The 22,110-nt window shown below is 47.5% G+C and overlaps 1 protein-coding gene across 3 annotated transcripts in view; it reads right to left on the minus strand.

The window, feature by feature from the left end:
* LOC126529608 (putative protein kinase C delta type homolog) overlaps positions 1-22,110 on the minus strand; it is a 647,502-nt gene that overhangs the window by 92,457 nt on the left and 532,935 nt on the right. For all 3 annotated transcript variants that reach the window (XM_055069906.1, XM_050177127.2, XM_050177123.3), the window contains 2 exons: positions 9,743-9,844; positions 6,765-7,129 (listed from right to left, as the gene is read on the minus strand). In XM_055069906.1, the coding sequence (XP_054925881.1) occupies positions 6,765-7,129; positions 9,743-9,844 (467 nt within the window). The remainder of the gene's footprint in view (positions 1-6,764; positions 7,130-9,742; positions 9,845-22,110) is intronic.

The following is a 22,110-nucleotide window of genomic DNA, read 5'->3' on the forward strand; positions in this document are numbered from 1 at the left end:
AAATGCCAACATCCCTTCTTCTACCCGCTATGGTAGCTGAGTGGCTACACCGTTGCGCTGGTGAGCACTAGGGCAATGATCCGACCACGGAGGCCGCATTTCGACGAGTGCGGAATGTAAAAAATTTCATGTGCCGCACACTGGTTGCACATTAAAAAACGCCAGGTGGCCATACTTAATCCGGACATCCCCAATTACGGCGTTCCTTATAACCGACAGTGTAGTTTCGGAATTTTAGACCTAACAAGTTAATTTAATTTCCTTCATCTCTCTTTTATGTACTAGCTCACGTGCAGTTCTGTAGATTCGCTGTGACAAGAGCAGCGCGTGTTAGTATTTCAAAAAAATATTTCAGTGCCATTCCAACCTGTGACGGCGGACGAGCAGGGAAGCTGTGTACGTAGGCCCCTTAATGGCGAACTGATCATTGCCGTGCGTCAAACGCTGTATGCACATAAATCGAAGGCGAGGCGTGACTACTCCCCACTCCACGGTGTTGAGCCTCGGAAGATGATGGGACACCGGGGGGGGGGGGGGGGGGGTAACCATACCCTTGCATTATTGCAAGACGCGGCACGACACCTTTTACTAACGAATCCCCGCACGTAGAACAGACACACCTCACCGCACTCCGAGGGCACACACTGCTTCACCGTAGCAAAGGTGATCGTGCGTTTGTCGACGTGCCGCAGAGCAGTAATCGTTGTGAGGTCACTCGAAAGCCACAAGCGGTCACACACAACACAGGCCAGACCAAATTGGTTCCCCACAAGCTCCCTCTGAGACCTGGCCGTTGGTTCGGTGAAACCTTCCAAGTTTGCGGCATCGGGGTCACTTGGGTGGTTCGCCTTTCCACCCGCCTTGCGGTCCTGGCGGGCAGCACGCTTATGGGACCGCCACCACGGGTCAGCGGATGTAAAGGAAAGGAGATGCACAAGCGTTTGGAACGCTGACGAAGAGATGGTGGTGCGAACGTAGAAATAGACCGCGCGGGTCAAAGTGTAGTATCTGTTATCAGCTTAATATCTCGTACGGGTTGTGTTTGGACCGAATATATTAAACCTATTTTTGCAAAGTTGGCGGGGTGCTTAAGGGGAAGCTTTAGCTTGGGTGCTCCTATTTAAATACGTGCAACAAAAAGCAGAATTCGTTTTTCTCAGCAACCACTGCAGCAAATTTGGCGAGGTTTGTTGCATTTGAAAGAAAAACTTAAGATATAGAGACTGCTGGTTTCAAGTTTCTGATTTAGGTCGTAAATATTTTATTAAACATTGGCGAAATCGAACATTTTCACAAAACGAAACTATGAAGTTTACAACTCTGGCACTCAGCAATGAAAAATAATATCACAATTCTGTGAATCGCATGTAGTAGTACATCTAAAGCAGACAAAAGTTCAATGTTACAGATGAATTAAAAGGAATTTAATATTATGGAAATACGGCTTTTGCAGAACCCTTGTACGCAACGTAACGGATTCAGCTAAGATATAAATTGACATATCAATTTCGTCCGCTTTGAATGTTCTAATAGATCGCGTTTACAAAACCGCGATATCTATTCTTGATGTAGAGCTATTAATTTGTATATTTCGTGCTTTATATATTTCGACCTTTCGAATTTTTGAAAAGTATCTTTAACTAAATTGAGGCCCTAAATCGAAATTCCGCTTTCAACAGTCACTAGAGTTTAACTTTATTTCTCAAATGCAGCAAATTTCATTCAAATCGGTCCAGGGGTTATCTCAGAAAAGCGTTGTTGCGTTTTACATATATTTGAATAGGCCGTGCCTGAGTTGGGCCGGAACTAAAGCTTCCTCTTAAAGCCTGCTTCCCCTCCAGCGCGGTTCGGACCGGTATTGTACTATCTTCGGGATCGACCCACGTATGGGGAGAAATTCTCGCTCTACACAGCTTGATAGACGCACGCAATTTTTATTCCAGAACCTAGCCATATGCAGGTTCGCTGTAAAAAGCATGAGTCTGCTGGAGGCCACTGGTTGCTTAAAACGAAACATAGCTGATTCTAACTTAACCAAACCTAAACTTATTGCGGCGTTGTAGAGTACAGGCGCTACAGCGTAAACATATGCCACTCTGTTGTTATTCCGTTTGCACAATTAGCCTCCCGCCATTGGTCAAAATAATTCGGGCTCCGCCCTCTTCCTCTGTCTGTCACGCGATATAACTAAAGCTACAAAAACACCACATCTGAAATGACGTGTACACGCTGATTATGCATGATTAGGCAAAAAGAGTACTTTCCCGCACTAACGCCTTTTTCATCATTAGCCCTACGCTACTGATCAAAAGTTTTCCGACTGCGCCCACTTTACCTGACTGTCACGTGACGTCAGGAAACCACGAAAAGACATCACGTCAAAGTGATGTGTAGTCAACGAGATGCAATAATATGCTGAACAAAACTGAGTATATTCAAGAACAGCTGGCGGCTGCCCCGCTCCAAAAGGAATAAAAAATGACTGCCCGCCGACCACTTTGGCTCTGGATTCTCGCAATTGTCGGCGTGTTAGTGTAATTGTGGGCGCAGGTTCGCTCAATAAAACTTCGTTTCGTCATTCACAGTGTTGCTTCTGTATTCTTTACCGTCACTACTACCTGGCAGCACTTATTTGTGTACAATAAAAATTTTGTGTTGCAGCATAACATTGTCGAATCTTTTCGGCACGTATACGACATCGCTCTGCCAACTCTTCTTAACTAAAGACTTGCTTTAGCGGCATTTTAAACCCTCCGTTCCATGCCACCGCGATTTTCGACTTGCCGCCGAAAGCTAAGCAAAGGGAAGCGGACCAATCGCAGACGCCGGACCCACTCTCGTCACCCGGTTATGTATTTGTCACTGTGCCATCCTTGCCCCACCTAAACCTTATCCACTTCTGTACGCTCATCGTGTCTATAGTCAGCCACTTGAATAAAAAAGAGAACTGTCAAGGTAGGCAATGTTCTTTCCTTTGAGAGCAAACAAATATGACCTCCTACAAACAAGGAGGGCGTTTCAGTGGGCTGTTCGAACAACGCTGTGAGTCATCTACAGCATGATACTTGCATCTGTTGTTACCTAAATTTGACGTCAGGGGATCGGAATAAATATGTTAGGAATAGTTCTACGTTATACTACCGCACTTGATGTCGGCATTTTGACACTTCATGTAATGAACCCATAAACAAAAAAGTAACACGAGGTTCGGCTCGACAAGGGCGTCCTCTGGCGCGCTCATAAGACCCGAAGAGTTCTTGATGGCGCGCTCATCCGGGCCAGCGGTCTCTCCGCGTCTGTTTTCCTTCGAAGATTGATGCGTTCTCGCGGCGTATGGTGGACAAGCCAGCCGCCAGATGCTGCCACGCCCGGTTCATTTGTCTTACTCTTGGGGACAAAACGAGGCCTCGGCCGCTCGCCACGCGGCACCGGAGTTACATTCACGGTGACATTCCTCGCCCGAGAAAATTGACGGCGCATGATCGAGGGCCGTCGCGGCCCCGGCCGAGGACAGCCGCGATGTTGCTCGATACGCGGCGGCGGTGCCATGGCTGCACGCATCCGACGCGCGAAGAGCGGCAAACGAGTAATCCGACTTCTCGACAGGCGAATCGACTCTAATATTTCAGTCGGGGAAACAAGCTTCCCTCTTTCAGGCTTCCTCCAATTTGTTCGCGCTGACTGGCGAACTCCGGGCGAAGTCGGGGGGTGCTCTTTATAGCAGCTGTCAACGACTTTGCTTTTCGTGGTGCGAAAGAAAGATAGCAGCTGGAGACACAAACAAGGCAGCGTGGAAAATCCCGCACCACAGAGTGCTATTTTCAAAGATGACATCAGTGTTCAGATAAACGCTGGAACAATGATCGAGAGCGATGGCGTGGTGCGAAGCGACTCTGAACGCTGTGGGTCGTCAGCCGTGACAGTCACATACACCGTGAAAGGCCCCCCCAAAAAAGCAGGTCTTGGAGGCGACGTAATCCATGCCCTTTATGGGAAAGCCGTTAATGGCACTTTTCTGGTTTCCGTTTATTGAAAGTGGTGAGGGGTATACGGGGATCAATAGCCGGCGCTTTCATCACTTGAGATGAGGCCGACCGCATTATTCATTTTGAGAGCGCGTTTACGGTCGAATGTGAAGATGATAAATGGACAGGAGTTTATTATTGCCCGAGTCCAATCCCAGAATGTGTTTTCTCAGGCAATCATGAAAAATTTGGAGAACGCTCAAGCTTTGAGTTTAAGAATGGAACGCGATAGTATTCAAAGATCCCTGACTAGTTCTCACGCTTCCCGGCAACTGCAGCTTATGCAACCGTAATGTTTACCGGGAAACGCTGGCGGCGAACGCTATGCACAAAGGCGCGCTTTCTGTCAGAAGCATGGCCTCTTGTGTGGGCCGCAGATGCGCGGAGGAAAGTTCCATCTGCATAGTGTTGCAAGGAACCGGGCGCGCCGCTCTAGGACTGGTAGAAACGCTAAAAAAGGGACTTGTGTTTATGTTTTCGCGCAACACAGTTAGGTTTTCTCGTATATACAAATTACAATCCGACGCTATCATATCTGTAGATTTAGTGTAAGTCGTACTTGATGATTTTTCTGACGCATTTTACTTTGAGAAATTCCGTTATTTCAGTAACGTCTCTGCGCTACACAGAGGGCTTGCTTGGTTGGGTATGCGTTGTTCGGAATAATTTTTCGCTCACAGGACGGTCGACGCTGGACGCGGGACGCCGATGCTGGGTTTCCTGCGACATAGAGGCCCTTGACGCTGTCGCGCTAAATCTAAACTTGCGTCACAAGAATGATTTAGTTCAACTGCAGCAAGGCAATTTCTTATTCAAGTAATGTCCAGCTATGAAAGTTATCGACTGGAAGAAGCGGTATTTTAGTTTTCTGTAGAACCGATGTTTAAACATTTGTTTTCGCAAGAAAAAACATTTGTTTCGACTTTAGTGCTCCTTTAGATTACAGGCAGGTGCAATATTGTCGTACCCTATTTCGTGCGGTATCGGTTGGAACGAACATGCTTCCTGCAAATGTGAGCGGTTAATCTCCCTCCTAGAGGAAGAAAACGTTATTTATTCACTACCCACTGTAGTCCGAGTCGTCTTCGCTTGAGGAGGCGACCCTCCCCGGCGGCTATAGCGAGCAACGGCTTCTAATGCGAGGCAACCTTCGCCTGTTACGACGTACTTTGCGGGGGTAGGTGCAGTTTCTGCCTAGCTTCATTTGACGACTCATGAATAAAGACAACTACATCGCTGGTGGTAGGATTCGCACAAGAATTTCCCATCGAAATAATCCATCCATCAGGCCATAGGCGCAAGTATGGCCCGACAGAATAAAGCTGTCACATCGCTGACCGCTGGCGCGTGCGTCAAGTCGCATAGCAACAATTTGCTCCCCTCGCGCAAGGGCCCGCCGATTTCGCCATCCTTCCCTCGCGGCAGCTAACGCTTTGAAGAGCTCAGCGGCGCTGCACCACCTTCGGGATCGGCCCAGGTCGCAACGGAGAAAATCTTAACGCTTGACAGCCATAGTGAAACAATGCATTCGCCGGGTCATCGCTGTCGCCATCTTCGTTGCTGCAACGTTGTCGTTACAGACACGCTCACGTCACGCGCACAACTGCTCGGCACACATGGCCATGATGCAGCATCTGATCCTGCAGTGCAGGAACTAAACAATGCTAGGTAGTCAGGAACGTGCAAAATGCTTCGCATAACATTGGTTCCCGCTGTATGTAAGATCCGGATAACGTTTTCTTTTTCTCATTTCTTTCTCGCCGTTCGTTTCTTACGACTGGCTTCGTTTAAACTACTCCACCTCCGCACTGATTTAACGATGAATTGAGGAACGTGGAATCAGCCAGTCATTGCAGTTGGCAGCGATTCCTCTCTGCTATAGCATTGACACAGAAGCGCTGGCACCTTTGTGTCGTAAACCTGCTGGTTTGTCTTATTTTCTCAATCATAGGTTGCTCCTTTATGTAATATGTGCAACACTGCCAACTGAAGGATAAACTGCTGGTGCTGAGATATAACTTCAAGGGGCAATTTGCTTATCAGAAATTCAGTAATTAAGGGGCACAACGACCAGCTTCTCTTCTTTACAAACATTTCGCGAAGCCTCCTTGGAATTTGTGTGTCAGTCACTGCCGCTTCGAAGTGCGAACAGCAGAGTGCACGGTTTTGGCGCAGCCTAGCGAAAAGCAAAGGGCGTTAAGAGGTATGGCTAACACTGCGGTCTAGTATAGTGCACTAAAAAGAGTGGGGAAGTGAGCTACAACAGCTAACACCGGAACACGGTGATGTTTTGCGTTAGCCACTGCACTTGCCTGTAACCTTGGACAGGAGGCCCCTCTACAGTCTAGTGCTCTCGGACCTCGTTCTGCGTATTTGTCTGTACGTTGTTTTTTGCTACGAACGTTAAGGTATTTGGGGTACGTTAAGACCTTGTATACGCAATCCTTAGTCGAGCTCAAAGAATGCATCAGTGCTGCAGTGCTGACAGTTGACAGGACTATGCTACAAAATGTATGGAATGAGCTCGATTATCGTGTGGACGTGTGTTGTGTCCCCAAAAAGGCACATGTTGAACATTTGTAGAGCGTGCACAAACTTGGTGAGTTTGTGGTTCTTTTCGTATATCTTTCATGCGTGTACGTGCAATACTTTTTAAAGTATAGCCTTCTCAAAACGAGTGAACCATTTATGCTAGCCCTGTATTACATGCGAAGGCAAACGTGTAAGCAGTGAGCTCACCTTGCCAAAGCTGCCCTTGCCGAGGACTTTGAGTAGGTTGAAATCGGTCAGGTTGTACTTGCGGAACTTGACGCGCTCTTCCTGCGTCGGCGTCTGCGGCGCCGACCGGCTGTCCGGAAGTGGCGGCCGCGACCTTGCTTCCGCTTCCTCGCCTCTCCTGTCAACTTCCTTGCGCTCGTGCTCCTGGTCCTTGTACTGCAGCTGCTGTCTGACCTCGGAAATGTCCGCGATCGTCGATGACCGGCGCGGCGAGGCGGGCAATGCAGGCGTCGTCGCAGCCTCTTCCGGAGCTCCGGAAACAGCCGCACGGGTCTTGCCTCCTCCTCCTCCGGGTGTCCCCGCCCCAGGCGGAGAGGTCGCCATTTCTGCGAGATGGCGACGTGTTCAGGGACAGCACGCATGACCTCCCCAGCACCCACAGACAAAATCTTGTACAAATTCGGGCAAGCTCTTGGACAGAGTGGGTGATGTACGTTGAAGCCATTGTAGAGCAATTAAATAAGTAAGAGTATAGAGGAGCGGGAAACATAGGCTCTAAGTGGCGCTACGTCCTTGGCACCTGTGGTGTCCAGTGCAATTCACTTTGTGTTTGTTCTAATTGTGCCACAAGGGTTTCAACGAATGCACTTTTTGCTTTGCTTGAAGAAAAGACGAGTAAGCGAGCGCAATCTTTAAAAATATATCGAGGGAGAACATCACAAGTGTTGTTTTTGTTTACTTCTTGGAGGAAGTGAGATCTCACGCATTTTGTTAGAACGTGGGCTCGATTTCCCGAAAGCAAATATCTGCTTCGTCGTGCTTCAGGAGAAAGCTTATGGCAGATGTTTCCTTAGGCGTGTTTCCCGGTATGCAAAATCTAGAGTTAGGTATACCACACTTGACTGAAACAGCTGTTCCCCTGGGGTACCGTATACCTACACACTTTCCGTGTGAAAGGACGTCGTTATTGACAACGCGCAACTTTCTCGGGTTCTGAGCGGACACGTTTCTGCAGACGGTCAGTGCCCGCTCTTGTAGCTTCAAACGTCATATGAATTCACCAGCGATACTTGTTCTCTGGGCTGATGTCAAAAATGTTTCTCGCCTCTGCGACATAAAGCTGACGTAAGACTAAAAAAAAAAGATAATTGACAAGATCCACTCCAAATCGACGCATCACGCACAGCGCTTATGTTAAACACAGGTGGACCCGAATTAGGCGAACTGACCGAAACAAGCTCCCGAATTGACCGAGACAAACATAGCAATGTTTGTCGATGCGATCAACATCGTTAGCCAGTGTCCTGACCACAGACCGCGCGATACGTCGGCGTCACGCAGCAGCCGAGTTAGCTGCCGTTTCTCAGTTGAGCAGTAACAGCACCCTAGCAGCCACCAGGCGTCTCGCCACACTGGTCTGATGAAGGGTGCCTCCACTGGCCTCGGAAGCTACGCACATCGACGGTGAACGAGATGCATTCGGCGGAAAAGCGTTGGCAATTGTAGCTTCAAACTTACAGTCCGTTCAAGCCACCGCGCATAGCAAGATGTGGCATGCACGCAGCTTCAAAAGATAAACTCTATACCCTGTTTCATACATGGCAGGCAACGCTACGAAGGCCAGACGTACTTCTCTAGCTGTTCGCTTCCGCGGTCCAAAATTAGTGCGTCACATATGAAAGAATAACATTACGTACGCGCCCGCGCACTTCGAAATAAAGTTACGCGCGGTACTTCGACGCACCCACACGTGTGACTCCCACGTACATAATCTTGTAAGTACTCTTGAGGCGATACAGTGCCAGACTGCCCGTTTTGTTGGAAACGGCTACACTGTACCTCACATAGCAGCCAACGCTGCCGAAGCTGCGCAAGATGTTCGGTCAAAAAACATTGTCCAGCTCGTTCCATCTATGCTTCGCTGCGCGCGAACAGCGTTCGTTCGAGCGAGCATGCACGTGAGGCTCCTCGCGACGGGTTGCAGAGAAAAAAAAAACGGAAAGAACAACAAAAATAAAAGTGATCTTAAACGACATATTAGCAGCCGCATACCACAGTATGTTTGTTTCTAAGGATTACATCTTATTTCTTCCAATATTGAGCCTATATTAAAAACAGTTGTGCGCAATTGCTGTAAAAAATAATCGAACTATATCCAAGTGCGAACGAAGCCACTGCAAGAAGTCTCTCTAGCATCCGCAGCACTGCTTGCTTATGTGCTTATGTACGGAACGGAGTGTATTGTTGGCGCGCACAGCGCTCTTGCCGGCAGCGGGACGTATTCTCGGAAGATCACTTTCGACGATATTGTCGCCTTCGCGTGACGTAGTGCTCAACAAGCCAACCAGCTCCTGCGGTTATGCTTAACCAGCCAATCAGCGTGCGCCTGATGGCCGAGGCGATAGTACCGCCGAAAGTGATCGTTCCAGCATACGTCCCCAGAAGGCTGCCATTCATTTTAGAGCCAAACGCACCACGTGTCTTTTGCGCCTCTGAAAACCTTCTAACCCTGCCCGCGCGGGCCGTGGAGTGAATGTGACAGCACGACGGCGGCGCCGACGGCGCCAATGCGCCTGGAGCGGCCGTTTACTTGCTATCGCATTAAAAGCAAAACAACCTCTAAACTTCGGCATATCAATGCGCTTGAACAGAGACGGTGGTAGGTCAGAAATCCTGCTGGGCTTTAATGAATGTCACATGAGCATAACAGTGCTCTGAGACAAAAATAGAACAGCAGAGGCACAACTACGAGTGCCGACAGTCAAGTTCAATGTCAGCGTTTTCTGTTAAGAAAATGACCAGACACGTGATGATCGAACGCGTTGTGCGTTTGCTTTCCTCTGCGTTCGTCTGCTTGGTGCTGCAAATAATGAGTGACCGATCGTTTTAAATAGGTGCTATATTTAGCGTGCCCTTAGCTTAATAAGCTAGCTTGAGCTGAGAGAACGAGGCACGTGGTTTGATCGTAAGCGATCAGAGAAAAAAAAAAAGAAACTCACCTTTCTTGACCGTGGCGAGCACCTCGGAGAGGAGCTTTTGGTTGACCCCGCACAGGTTGGCCATGTGTTTCTCGCATTTCTTGTGACAGTTGACTTTGCATTCTGCATACGAGACGGCGAAGAAATGGTGTGAGAATGGCATTGACCGCCATGAAAATGTATCGGAAACAGTTTTTAAAGGAGGGTTACGACTTAGGCAGCTTGGTAGGGCCTTTTTTTTTTGAAACAGCACAAACATAACGTGAAAAACACGGGACACAACGGGGGCCCAGTGGGCTCGTAAAATGTGCTTGTATGAACACGTACAACCAGACACAGATTTGGCAGTTTGGGCGCTCTGATGGCGATAGCAAGGTTTAGCGTAGCGCTTGGATTCTTTGGGCGGAGTTATAACTGCACGCGGGTGCGACATGTTTGCACGACGCAGCGCACAAGGCTGCTCCTGCGGAGGAAACATCGTCCTGGCAGCTGCCAAGCATCTCGCGACGCTAACATGTTGAAGAGGGTCGCCAGTGGCGTTTCAGTCGTCGGATCATGACGGTCCACGAGATGCGGGCGACGGGAAGACCATCAGGGTTGCTTAGCCCCCGGTAATGTATTCGACAACGTTAGCTTGATGTGCACTGCCCGCTCCAACCAAGGGCGACACTTGCACAGCAGCTCAGCGAGAACGCTAGCGCGTCTATAGTGGCGTGCGCACAAGGCTCGTGCCAGCCGCAGAAGGCAGAACACTGCCCTGGATCCGCCACCGAGGAAGTTCCTTGATTTCTCATGTAACTACGAACAATTCGTGCATGTAGGACATAGTTTCTCGTCGTGGCATTCACTTACAATGTTCTTCCAGCGAAATTACCGCCATCAGTAGCAAAGCGGTAAACCGGATCGAGTAAGTACTGTATATCTAATAATACGTACTGGCCACGTTCACGTCTTGGCTACCGATCTACAAACATTATATTTTATGGCTTGAATAAAATATAGGGTGGATGCATCCTTTGATAACGCACCAAGTCGTTTGTTTAAAGTCGTTTATTGAGGCATGAATTTTTCATTTCGTTTCTAGGTGCAGAGGGAGAGAAGGTTTAATGAAAGGAAAAGCGAAGAAGTTGGTCGGAGGAGCGCATCTCTGGCCTGATGCTCCACACTCAGATAAAGGGGAATGGCAAACGAGGAAAGTAATTTTTGTCACAAACTAATCACTGCATATGTTTCGACAAGGTCTTCGCCTTGAGGCAGCTCATACGCATACCTCTTGCAATGTACAAGTAGGAAAGTCGCAGGTTCGCCTCAAAAGGCGAAGCACAGTATGAAACAACTGCACGAAGGTGCATAGTTTTATCGGCCGTAGAAGTTACAGTAAACACTCCCTTACTAATTAAAATAACAAGCACGGTGTTACGCGCGAACAGGCGAATATGACACACACGTGACTCGATGACCGCGTACGCTCAATGTCACAACGCTGGCGAAATGAAGAGCGCCGGCAGCGGGTAGCTAACGCTTCGCGCTGCCTGTCGCTTCAAGGCATCTCAGAAATCGAGATTTCGCAACCTCGAACTCCGGGTGCGCTAGAAGATGGCGCACCTGAAACCACCAGCCATCTCTGCTCTAGCAAACAAGGACGGAAGGGAGACGACACAACAATGCGCTCCCTTCCGTCCTTGTTTGCTGGCGTTAAATATGCTTTCAGTTTACCAACACGCCCAACAAATGGCATCTCTGCTCCCCCGTCATTTCACTGGCCGCAGGTTACCTCCAAGAGAGCGCTCGCTGTCTGCGGGCTCTAATTTGGAAGTCTCTAACTGAAACATGGCTCCCTTGTTTGACGTTGAAGGCGCTGGTGGTGACGCATTTTCTTAGCGGCTGCAAGTGCGTTTGCCGGAACACGATTGGCATACGCAAGTGCGCATCTTCCACCTGGCTCCTGCGTCGACGAACGAGGGACGCACATGCGAAATTGAGCCGACGACGCACGATTTGCTGTCGTCAACGCTTTGGTGGTTTACGTTACCTCTGTAACTCCAGGTACTCAACGTTTACGCCTTTCAAGGGTTATTCACCCCTGCTGGCGGAAATATTGAAGGGAGGAACTGTGTGGCCGAAATTACGCGATACTTCATTACTGAGGACACTATCGTGCATATGCCGTCCATTATCACGGCACGCTTGATGCTGTGTATTACCCTAGAGTAAAAAAAATGTCACCCTCGATTTTGGTGTCTGAACACCTTTAAGAGCAACACTTAAACATGTTTATCCCGTTCAGTGCTGCGCCATTTCGGCAAAACTACCAGTATTTTTCTCAAAAGGCACGCTTTATCTTAAGTAAAAGATAGCCCAATTTTAAATTTTGTTTTCTAGCATAAATTATAGGCTAGAGGCACGCAATTAATAGGAAAGACATCGAGTTTTCTGTCACACCAGAAACTTTATTTTCTTGAAGAGACCCTGAGGAGAAGCCACACCCAATCTTGAGAAAAATGGCCAGGCTTAGCTTGGTTAAGCCAAGAATGCGTTGCATATTTGGGAGTTGGGAGGAGCGGGAGTCAGGTGGTGCCTGCGGCCGCGCGCGACCGCGCGAGTTGGGGCCCAGCTTTTCCTCCGTGACGTCACGCGCCGGCGCAGCGCCCCTAGCGGGAGGAGCGGGAGTCAGGTGGTGGCTGCGGCCGCGCGTGACCGCGCGAGTTGGGGCCCAGCTTTTCCTCCGGCTGTCGTGACGTCACGTCACGTGGTTGCGCTAAAGGTCAATGGTGGCTGCCCAGCCGCGCCCAAGGGCTGAACTGAGTGATTGCAATATGCAACGCATAAAAGATGTGGTTTGCGAAGACGAGCACAACGAGAACAAATTACCCTGTTCCCTGCTTTTACCTTGTTCTCTTTTTGCTCATCATCTTGAATTTCCATCTCCACCCTTCCTCTTGTTTTCCCTACAAACAAACAAATAACACTTTGTGTCTGAAACCTTTTGCCGAGCTGAAAACGCACGATGACTTTACTTGTTTGACTTTCGTTGAAGGCTCATTCATACCAGGATTACTGTTTTGTGCGTGCCATCATAGTTATTCGTATCATCACCACTCCTAATCACCTCCTTCTTCGGGGCGCTGTCGCGTGGTTTATCCGAATTAAAAGAATTGCTTGAATATTCAGGGAAAAAAATTGGTCTACAATGTACGCTGTGAAAGTGGTTGGACAGCGAAGCTGTAAACAACTAGAATTACATTACCCTTTGCGTCGTAGCTTGAAATTATTAGCATGGCGACATGCACGTGCACTTTACCTAATTGTTAGCATAAGACGTTTGAACATCCTGCGACTTGGCTTGCGCCGCTGCCTCGTGCACTTAACCACACCTTCGCCGAGCCTCGTATGCACGCGTCTCAAGGAGTCCTCACTATACGTGACATAGCACTGCCACAACACAAATCAGTTGCTAGGCGGGTTCTTCTTATATATATATATATATATATATATATATATATATATACAAGGACAAATCAGAAAGTCTTTGCCCCCATTTGTTATTAGCCAAAATAAGATACACACAGGAAATTACAAATATACGTACTATTCTACGTACCTTACACTATTTTTATACATAGTCCTCACACCGGTTCAGACATTTGTTTCATCGCAGCACTAAATTTGAGATGCCCCTGTCTTCGGTGAGCGACGCACGCGGCCTCCCCGAACGCACATTGTCATGATAGTCTTCACGGCCTTTTGCGAATTCAAAACACTACCACCTCACAGTTTTAAAAGCGAGATGCCTTTCCCTACATGTGGGCTGCATTTCCCTGGGGATATCCATGGGCGTTCGCTCGCGAGTTTTGGTAACCGAGCGGTGCTCTCTGACCCCCGCTGGTCGCCCGTTCCAATTCTAGCAAGAGGAATTCTGGCTCACCAGCGTTTCACGCGCCAAAGTATGGAACGCTTCACAAGCCCCTTAGCACAGAAGAGGCGACCGACCTAAGAACGATACCGACTGACGTAATCCGCATCTCTCAAAATTACACGCGATACGTCCAGCGCTTTACTCGGCTAAATGTACCCGCTGAGGCAGGGCGACATTCTACCACGTTTCGTGAGGATGTGTGCCGAAGTCCAGAGATCTGAACTCTAGTTTAGGCAGTCAGACAATAGTTATGTTACTTATATTACTTCTAATATAAGGCCCTTGACGACTGTGTTCTGTACCGGGTAATTTCGGATGAGTCTGACATCTCCGTCCTTCAATGTGCCCCTAATAAATTTGCGTTTGTGTGACACGTAGCTTACGAAAGTAAACATTAACAAATTCAAAACAATGCATTCGTCTAAAAAAAATTGACCAGTCCACATGTCAGGGCTATGATTTTAACGGTTGCCGCCATCCTTTCATCGACAGCTATAAGTGTCTAGGCGTCCATATAGCTATTAACCTGTCGTGGCGAAAGTATGTCCACCATGTTATTAACAGAGAGAGAGAGAGAGAGAGAGAGAGAGTAAATTTTATTACAGGCGTATTAGTTATTGAGACCTTGGCAGAGGTGCTAGCGTGGATGCCATGTGGCCGCGACGCGGTCAGCCCACTCTGCCAGCATGACTTGAAATTTTGGATCATCAATCTTGATCGTACGCTCCCAGGCCTCGAGCGTTGGAGCTTGCCAAAGAATCGTTCTTGTTTGGGAGTTAACAATGCAAACCGCAGCCTTGGTTTTCTTCGCCGGAATTGCCGTCTCGCTCCCGTTCCATAGAAAATTCTACTATATAATACTCTCGTGGGATCTAAACTCGTGTACGCTTCACCCACATGGGACCCGTACACTATAGCTTGCTAATGCAGCCTTTAGAATAAGTTCAAAACAGTTCCGCTAAGTTTATCCGCTCTAACTACTATCACTTAGCTAGCGTTTTTCGTATGAAGCAAAAGCTTCAAATACCGCTCCTTTCTTCCTGACGTCGAATTTCCCGCTTATGCCTGTTTCATTAAATATATTACGTTAATAATGACCGGAAAATGACACTTTCTTGCCATCAAGCTATTTGTCATCCCGCGTCGATCATCGTATAGCAGTTGAGGTACCTTAGTCCAAGAGCAACGCATACTTCGTAGCCTTCTTTCCGAAAACGAGCCAAGATTGGAATCGCCTTGCCGCTTCCATCATCGCCATCACGGATTACAGCGTGTTCAAGTACGCTCTCTGTGACCATGTGCTGCCTCAGTAGCGTTTTTCCTTCTTTTTTTAATTATTGCCACTCCTCTCTGTAATGAATAAAGTTCACTGCCTGCCTACTTGCGTGCCTGCCCCTATGATCAAGTAAATAAAATGAAATGAAATCATTACAGAGCAGTGGAAGGCACAGCTCGCCAGTTCGGACCTGGGGTTGCCAATAGCATTTGTGGATCAATTAAATTAAGTCCGGCGAGAGTGGAGGCCAGTGGAGGCCTGGGCGGAGGGCTCCACCCATAGGGCTCTATTACCCCTTCCCTGTTTTCCTTTTTAATAAAGTATTTCATTCATTCATTCATTCCATCACCAACATAATCCGTACAACAACTTGCAATTAACTTCTGCAGTGAAGTAACAAGTCACTCTTTGAGTAGTGAGTGCTACTTTCTCGCCTGAAGCCCTGCATTCGTCATGCCTATACCATCATTTTTACCCTCAGGCCCGCTGGCCATTTCCACGAAGGAGGCATGAAGAGTTAAAGCGAGCACTATGTGTGTGCTTCATTGGTGTCACTCTTGTCGCCAGCTTCTTTGGCGCGGTCTGGCGCAATTTCGACGGCTTTATAACACTGGGAGAGCCAATGTCCCACAGTAACCCAATCACTTGCCAATCTTAACGCGAAATTTGCTTTTTGTAGGATCGGATGAGTTTTCATGTTGTGGTTCTTGGTTGGGAGGACAGTGGAGAGGAGAAATAGGGAAATGAGGTGCGGATGAGGTGCCTGGTATTGGGGAGAGGAGGAGCGTACCGTCATCCGCCGCTATAGACGGAGTGGACACCTGTGCTTGGCTGGCGGCAGAAAGGATGCGCCCGGCGTTCTGTATTGTGGGCGAGCGCGAGTTCCTGCTTGGCCGTGCACTGCTATGTGCGACAAAAGCGAGATAGAGGTGGCTCCCGATTCCTTTCCGAGTGCACGCATTGTAGAAACCCCGTCGGACTGTGTGAGAGTGACGCACACTTGAAGCTGCTTTACCCAAAGGACGAGAAGCAGACATTTCGCTTACTTCAATGGGGTTTCAACAGTTCCTTCCCATATCCTTGTTTTTATGCCGCATTGCACGCGTCATGATAAGTTTTCTTTTTCGGGCTCCATATAGCGTAACTCAGCGGCCTTATATAATATGTTCCTTGTAGAGTTCGTGGAGTCTAAGTAGATAAATTCGTTTGATGTTGCTGAGCTGTGCCACTACGGCTTCCCCCATCATTCCTCAGCGCAGGGTGAACAATCGAATTCAGACATGTTGTTATCTTTCTCTTTCCTCCTCCACTTGGTATTCAAGCGAGCGCGAAGTAAGCCTCAGAAGAACGAGGTTTATCTTATGCCTTTGTGGTGATCTCTATGCCATAACGGCCAGCATTTCTGAGGCGCTGCTGGCTTTTCGAAAGGATAAGAGGTTGCTTTAAATACGTGAAGCACAAAAGACACAGACGGACAGACTGACAGAGTGAGACAGGAGAAACCCTGCTGCTTTATCTTGTTGTAAGTCTGTGTTTAGTGCATTGCACGAAGTGAAAGCATTCCAAGTTGCCCGCTCTTTTGCCATGGTCGTGAGTAGTTTGCAGTATTGAAAAAAAGAATTGTAGAGAACAATACAACCAGAGCAGTGTGACATTTTGTGCGCATTGTTTCGCGGAACGGTGATTTCGAGCGCGAGCCAAATTGTCGCGCGCGTCATACAAGAAAGATAAAAGCTGCAGGCGACTTTTTCGACTCAAATACCCCGAAAGGAAAGCGAAAGTCTCTTTCACAAGCAGTCGAAAGCTACAAATCGCCCATACCGTGCCAAAGACACAAAAAATGAAGCTTTTAAAGTCAGCGTTGGCCCACAATTTAGCAGCGCCCGGAAACATTTCAAAACGTGGCCTGCAATTGGAAGGCTTATTTTCCACGAAGAAGTACAAGGAGAGCGAGCTAGCTATTTTCCCTAATCCCAAACTTGAAAGCGCATTCGCAGTTGTAGTAATGAGATATCCTGCGCTGTGTCATTCCGACTTTGCAGATTGCATAACCTGTCCCAGTTTCAAGCTGTTGTCGTCCCGGCAAATGTAGCCGTATGAAAGCTACGCAAATCCAACCTTATCGCGGTAATGGCTAGGAATTTAACAGTGCTTTGATAGATGGGGAAGTATAAACAAATCAGTACCAAATATTAGAGGCGGTGATGTTGAAAATGTCTTTAGAAGAATGTCTGTTTGCTGAGACCAGTGTGTGTTTACGTCTTTGAACTTTATTAGTGTACCAAGGTGAACAGATGCTTACTACACTCGTTACATTTGTTAGCACTCTTTCGAGCCTAACTGACTACATGCGAGCCGACCTCACCCGATGATGAGTCCTCGAAGAACACAACAAGGCTGACCTCAGTCTAGCGTGCCACAAAGCCTGAGAGACTAACATGTAAGTAGTGGCTACCCAAGTCATTGTTTAAAGTTATAGAGTGCGCACATCACATTACGGCGCGATAGTTTGCTACAAATGATTGAGGACTTTAACAGAGACAGTATAAGAGTGGGGTTGAAGATGAATATGCAGAAGACAAAGATAATGGTCAATAGCTGGGCAAGGGAACAAGACTTCAGCATCACCAGTCAGCCTCTAGAGTCTGTGAAGGAGTACGTTTACCTAGGTTAATTACTCACAGCGGACCCTGATCCTGAGAAGGAAATTTAGAGAAGAATAAAAATGGGCTGGAGCTCATTCGGCAGACATTGTCAGATCCTGACTGGAATGTAACCATTATCATTGAAAAGAAAGGCATACAATCAATGGATTCTACTGGTGCTGACATATGGGGCAGAAACTTGGAAACTGACAAAGAAGCTTGAGAACAAGTTGAGAACCGCGCAAAGAGCGATGGAACGAAGAATGTTACGCGTAACGTTGAGACAGGAAGAGAGCGGTGTGAATCAGAGAGCAAACAGGGACAGCCGATATTCTAATTGATATTAAGAGAAAGAAATGGAGCTGGGCAGGCCATGTAATGCGTAGGTTAGATACGCGGTGGGTTATTAGGCTTACAAAATGTGTGCCAAGAAAAGGGAAGCGCAGTCGAGGATGACAAAAGACTATAGGTGGAGTGATGAAATTAAGAAATTCGCAGCCGCTAGTTGGAATCGGTTGGTGCAGGACAGGGGTAATTGGAGATCGCAGGGATAGGCTTTCGTCCTGCAGTGGACAGAAAATAGGCTGATGATGAGGTTTTAGAGACGATTGCAGCTCCTTCAATTTATCGAAAATATGGAGAGAAAAATAAAAGCATAATTTCAGCGTGCCGTAAGTTGTAGCAGCCGCGGTCATAAACAACGGGCCTGAGAATGACTTCGTTAAATAAAAACTTTGGTAAATTGGAAACGCTTAAAATACTCATACCAATAACTTTGTTGAATAGAGCAAAAAAATATATGGATTTATTTCCCTGCGCACGCACTTATCCTAGACAGCAAAACTGTTGAGCGCTTCTTGATTCTTTTTTAAATGGTAGAAGCTAACGTTTTTAAAATGTGACCGGCGGCCACTACTAGCGCTGAAACTCTAAATAGCCATATTTTCTTCATATTTTAGCCACGTTTTGATCCTCCATACAAAACTTCATTACATGGGGCGAAACAGTGAGTTTGCTTCGGTGCCTTGACGTTTTCAACGCACTAGGTAGTGTTGGGAATGCAAAAGCGGTTAGGTAAATTAAAATAATTTGTGAAATGGGAACTCGGTAAATAGAGGCTTGACTGTAATACATTTAGTGGACATGGCGCAATTGGGAAACTTAAGTTCGTCAGTGTTGAAGTCCAGTTTGCTTTGAAGATGTCCGGAGCCTAGTTGCAGTTTTTAAATATCTGTTTTAAAAAAAGAAAACCAGGAACAACGTACATCGGTGTTCCACGTAGCTGTTTCCCGTGGCGCTCAAGGAAAGTCGTATTGCATAACGATATGGGGCGTAACAAATGATCTAATCAAAATTTTGCGTGCCAGTGTCAGGACTCCTACGAAATGACAAGACTTTGAGCACACGTCGGCTCGGACCAACTGACACAACTTGCAGACAAACGTGAAAAGAAGGCAAGGACTGTTCCACTAGTGATCGAACAATAAATGACCGGCGTAGAATTAAAAGGGCAGCACTGACGAGAGGGAAAACGAGGGTAGCTGGTATTCTAGTTGAGTATAAAAGCATTGCGTGGAGCCGGGTAGGTCACGTAGTGAGCAGAACAAATAACCGTGTGTTGATAACACGGTTATTATTAGAATAACCGTGTGTTGAACAAATCGTGTGTTGGATCAGCAGAGTGGGTGCCAAGGAAGGTTAAATGCAGTGAAGGAGAGCACGAAGGAATTAGAGTTGGCAGCAGCGACACTATAGAAAATTGCCAGCTACAAAACGGAGTCTGTTCTCTCAGGACCGGGATCGATAGGAATCTCCGACCGAGACCTCCGTCCTGCAGTGAAACCGAATACGGCGATGCTGCTGCCGATGATGATGATGATGACGGGGACTGATCGCAATCTGGTAACCCCTCGTTCAAATGAAATGCGCCGAAACTTCCTTGTTTACACGTAACATGTTAGCGGGACATTTTATAGCTTTGGAAACGTTGCGCGTTCACAGAAAGGTTTACGACAGCAGTTAAGTGCGCGACTTGATTTCAACAGCCCGCAACGAGATGGCGCCCCTGGCACTGGTATTTGCGGCTCTGTCCTGGTGCTCCAGTGAAACGCACTCGTTAATGCTAAAACCTGGAGGCTGAAATTTCTATTCTGAGACGAATAAATGACATGACAGTTAATGTTGGCTGTACATGTTGCAATGATGCAATCCTGATAAGGGATGGGTATTAAATAACAAGATAACGAAAAATAATAATATAAGCGCAATGAAGGAATACAGACACGGGCATTATGCGGTAACATTATTATTGTTATTACGTTCTTTTATTTTCTTTGCTAAAGACGCAAGAAAATGTCAAAGCAGGAGCGAGGACAGTTGGCAGTATAGAATAAAGCTCAACAAACGCGCCACACTGTAAGTGCCTATGAATGCTCCAGCATTTGGAGCATCGCCAGCCGGCGACATTGATTTGCCTCTGCACTCTACAAAAGCAAGGTCGGGATTGCCGCGCAGAGAGACGCTGAAAGCGGCCGGGGAGGTGGAGAGGGTCGGATGGGGAGAGGCTGGAAGGCGGGCGTTCTCTTGCGTCGTTAGAGCGCTGGGAAAGCGTCCAGAGCCTGGCAAGTTTCATTTGTATCACTGCACCCATAGCACGCGCGATGAATCTTGTCACGTGACAACCGCGTTTCCCGTGTGCCCACTCTACTCCGGCCTTGGTTTTGCGACGTGCGCCCAGCTCGGATTTTCTTAACGACACCAATTAAAGCGACTATAGCTTTCGCCCGTCTTCACGCTGATCGGTGGCCAGGCTTTCTCGGCCGATGCAAGCGCATGCGCTCTCGCGCAACCGAGTTGAGTAGCGTGTCTCTAGGCGAGGTGCGTCGTTTTCATGTCTGGCCGGCTGATCAGGGTTTCGTTCACTCAGATCGAGTCCCACTGTGCTTGGGATCTGCACGATTTTAAAGCGAATAGTCGGAGATGTGTCTGGCCCGAGGGGACTCAACGAGCGAGTAATAAGAAAACGCAGCTGCGCAGTCGCTGAAGCGACCATGCCATCGTTGTCGTCATGCTGCCGTGATTCCGTTGTCATCCTGCCGTCTTGGTTACGCTGTCATCGCCTTCCCTCCTAGTCGTTCAATAGTCGTCAAACCGTCGTCGATGTCGTTGCGGCTCCGTCCCGCTGTCACGCCGTCTACCAAGGCAGATCGACAGTAATTTGTGCCGCAATCATCAAGCAACCTTAAAGCACCTACATCGGAAGTATTGGTAGGGCGTTCATTCAATCTATACGGTCCCCGTAAGCTACTCGTTTGCTTTCGGAAACAAACGTCGTCGATAGTTTCTGCAACATATTATTTCCGTAGCGTGGTGGTACTACGCAGGCTAATGTATTACTGTGTTTGTTTGGTTAATATCTGTCTTGAAGGAGTTGTTTGGGCCTGCCAAAGGACGCCAGCTACTCCCCTGCGTTCATAGGCGTACCCGACAAAAAGTTTCAACTAAGGAAATCACAAAAGAATATGGTGACAACAGTTTAAAGTTTACATGCACGCAATAAAAGTACGCAAAGAGAAACTTGTTTCGTAGAAATTTTCTAAGCTCAAGAGTTCTCGTTAAAGTATAAATCGTCGCACGTTGGTGGAGAATGTAGGGCTCACAAATACGCACAGAAAAGCCACGGGAATCCGTTAAGAAAAGTGAATACGGAAACACACTCCCACACATACGATGTCGTGATCAAAGTTACATTAATAACGTTAAGCGACTTTTAGATATTTCCGAATCTTCAAGAGACCTTAATAATGCGTGCTACACTGCTGTGCAGGTTTTCTGAGGGCCATGCACACAGAATTTTGCCTTGAGATATTGGCTTGCTACACACAGCACGTATAGTCGCGAAAAGCCTCTTGAATGAATAAATGATTGAATGTTTATTTGAATACCCGCCGTGGTTGCTCAGTGGCTATGGTGTTAGGCTGCTGAGCACGAGGTCGCGGGATCGAATCCCGGCCGCGGTGGCCGCATTTCGATGGGGGCGAAATGCGAAAACACCCGTGTACTTAGATTTAGGTGCACGTTAAAGAACCCCAGGTGGTCATAATTTCCGGAGTCCTCCACTACGGCGTGCCTCATAATCAGAAAGTGGTTTTGGCACGTAAAACCCCATAATTGAATTGTTTATTTGAAGAAAATACAAAGCTATGCCAAGACAAAAAATCACGAATGCCTGACTAAGCATCAGTCCCCTTTCCGAGCACACAAAACAATCAAACAACCACGATAAGCAAACTAAATAACGTGAATGCATACTCCGTGAATGAAAGGTACATGTAATACATAACAGGAATGTTGAATGCTATTTGCAGTTTCAAAGTAAACAATCATTTTGGAAGTGACGAGAAATACATGTTGACATTTTTAAAAGGTTCCTAGAGATGGTGATTCGTTTACAAAGGTGCGTATGGGTGGATGATGACTTAGAAAATCTGCAAACTATGAATGATCGCTTTTGCATGTTGTAATTTGTCCGCATCTTGCCCTTGTTGTACGT

The sequence above is a fragment of the Dermacentor andersoni genome, chromosome 9, assembly GCF_023375885.2.
Source record: "Dermacentor andersoni chromosome 9, qqDerAnde1_hic_scaffold, whole genome shotgun sequence".
Taxonomy (NCBI): domain Eukaryota; kingdom Metazoa; phylum Arthropoda; class Arachnida; order Ixodida; family Ixodidae; genus Dermacentor; species Dermacentor andersoni.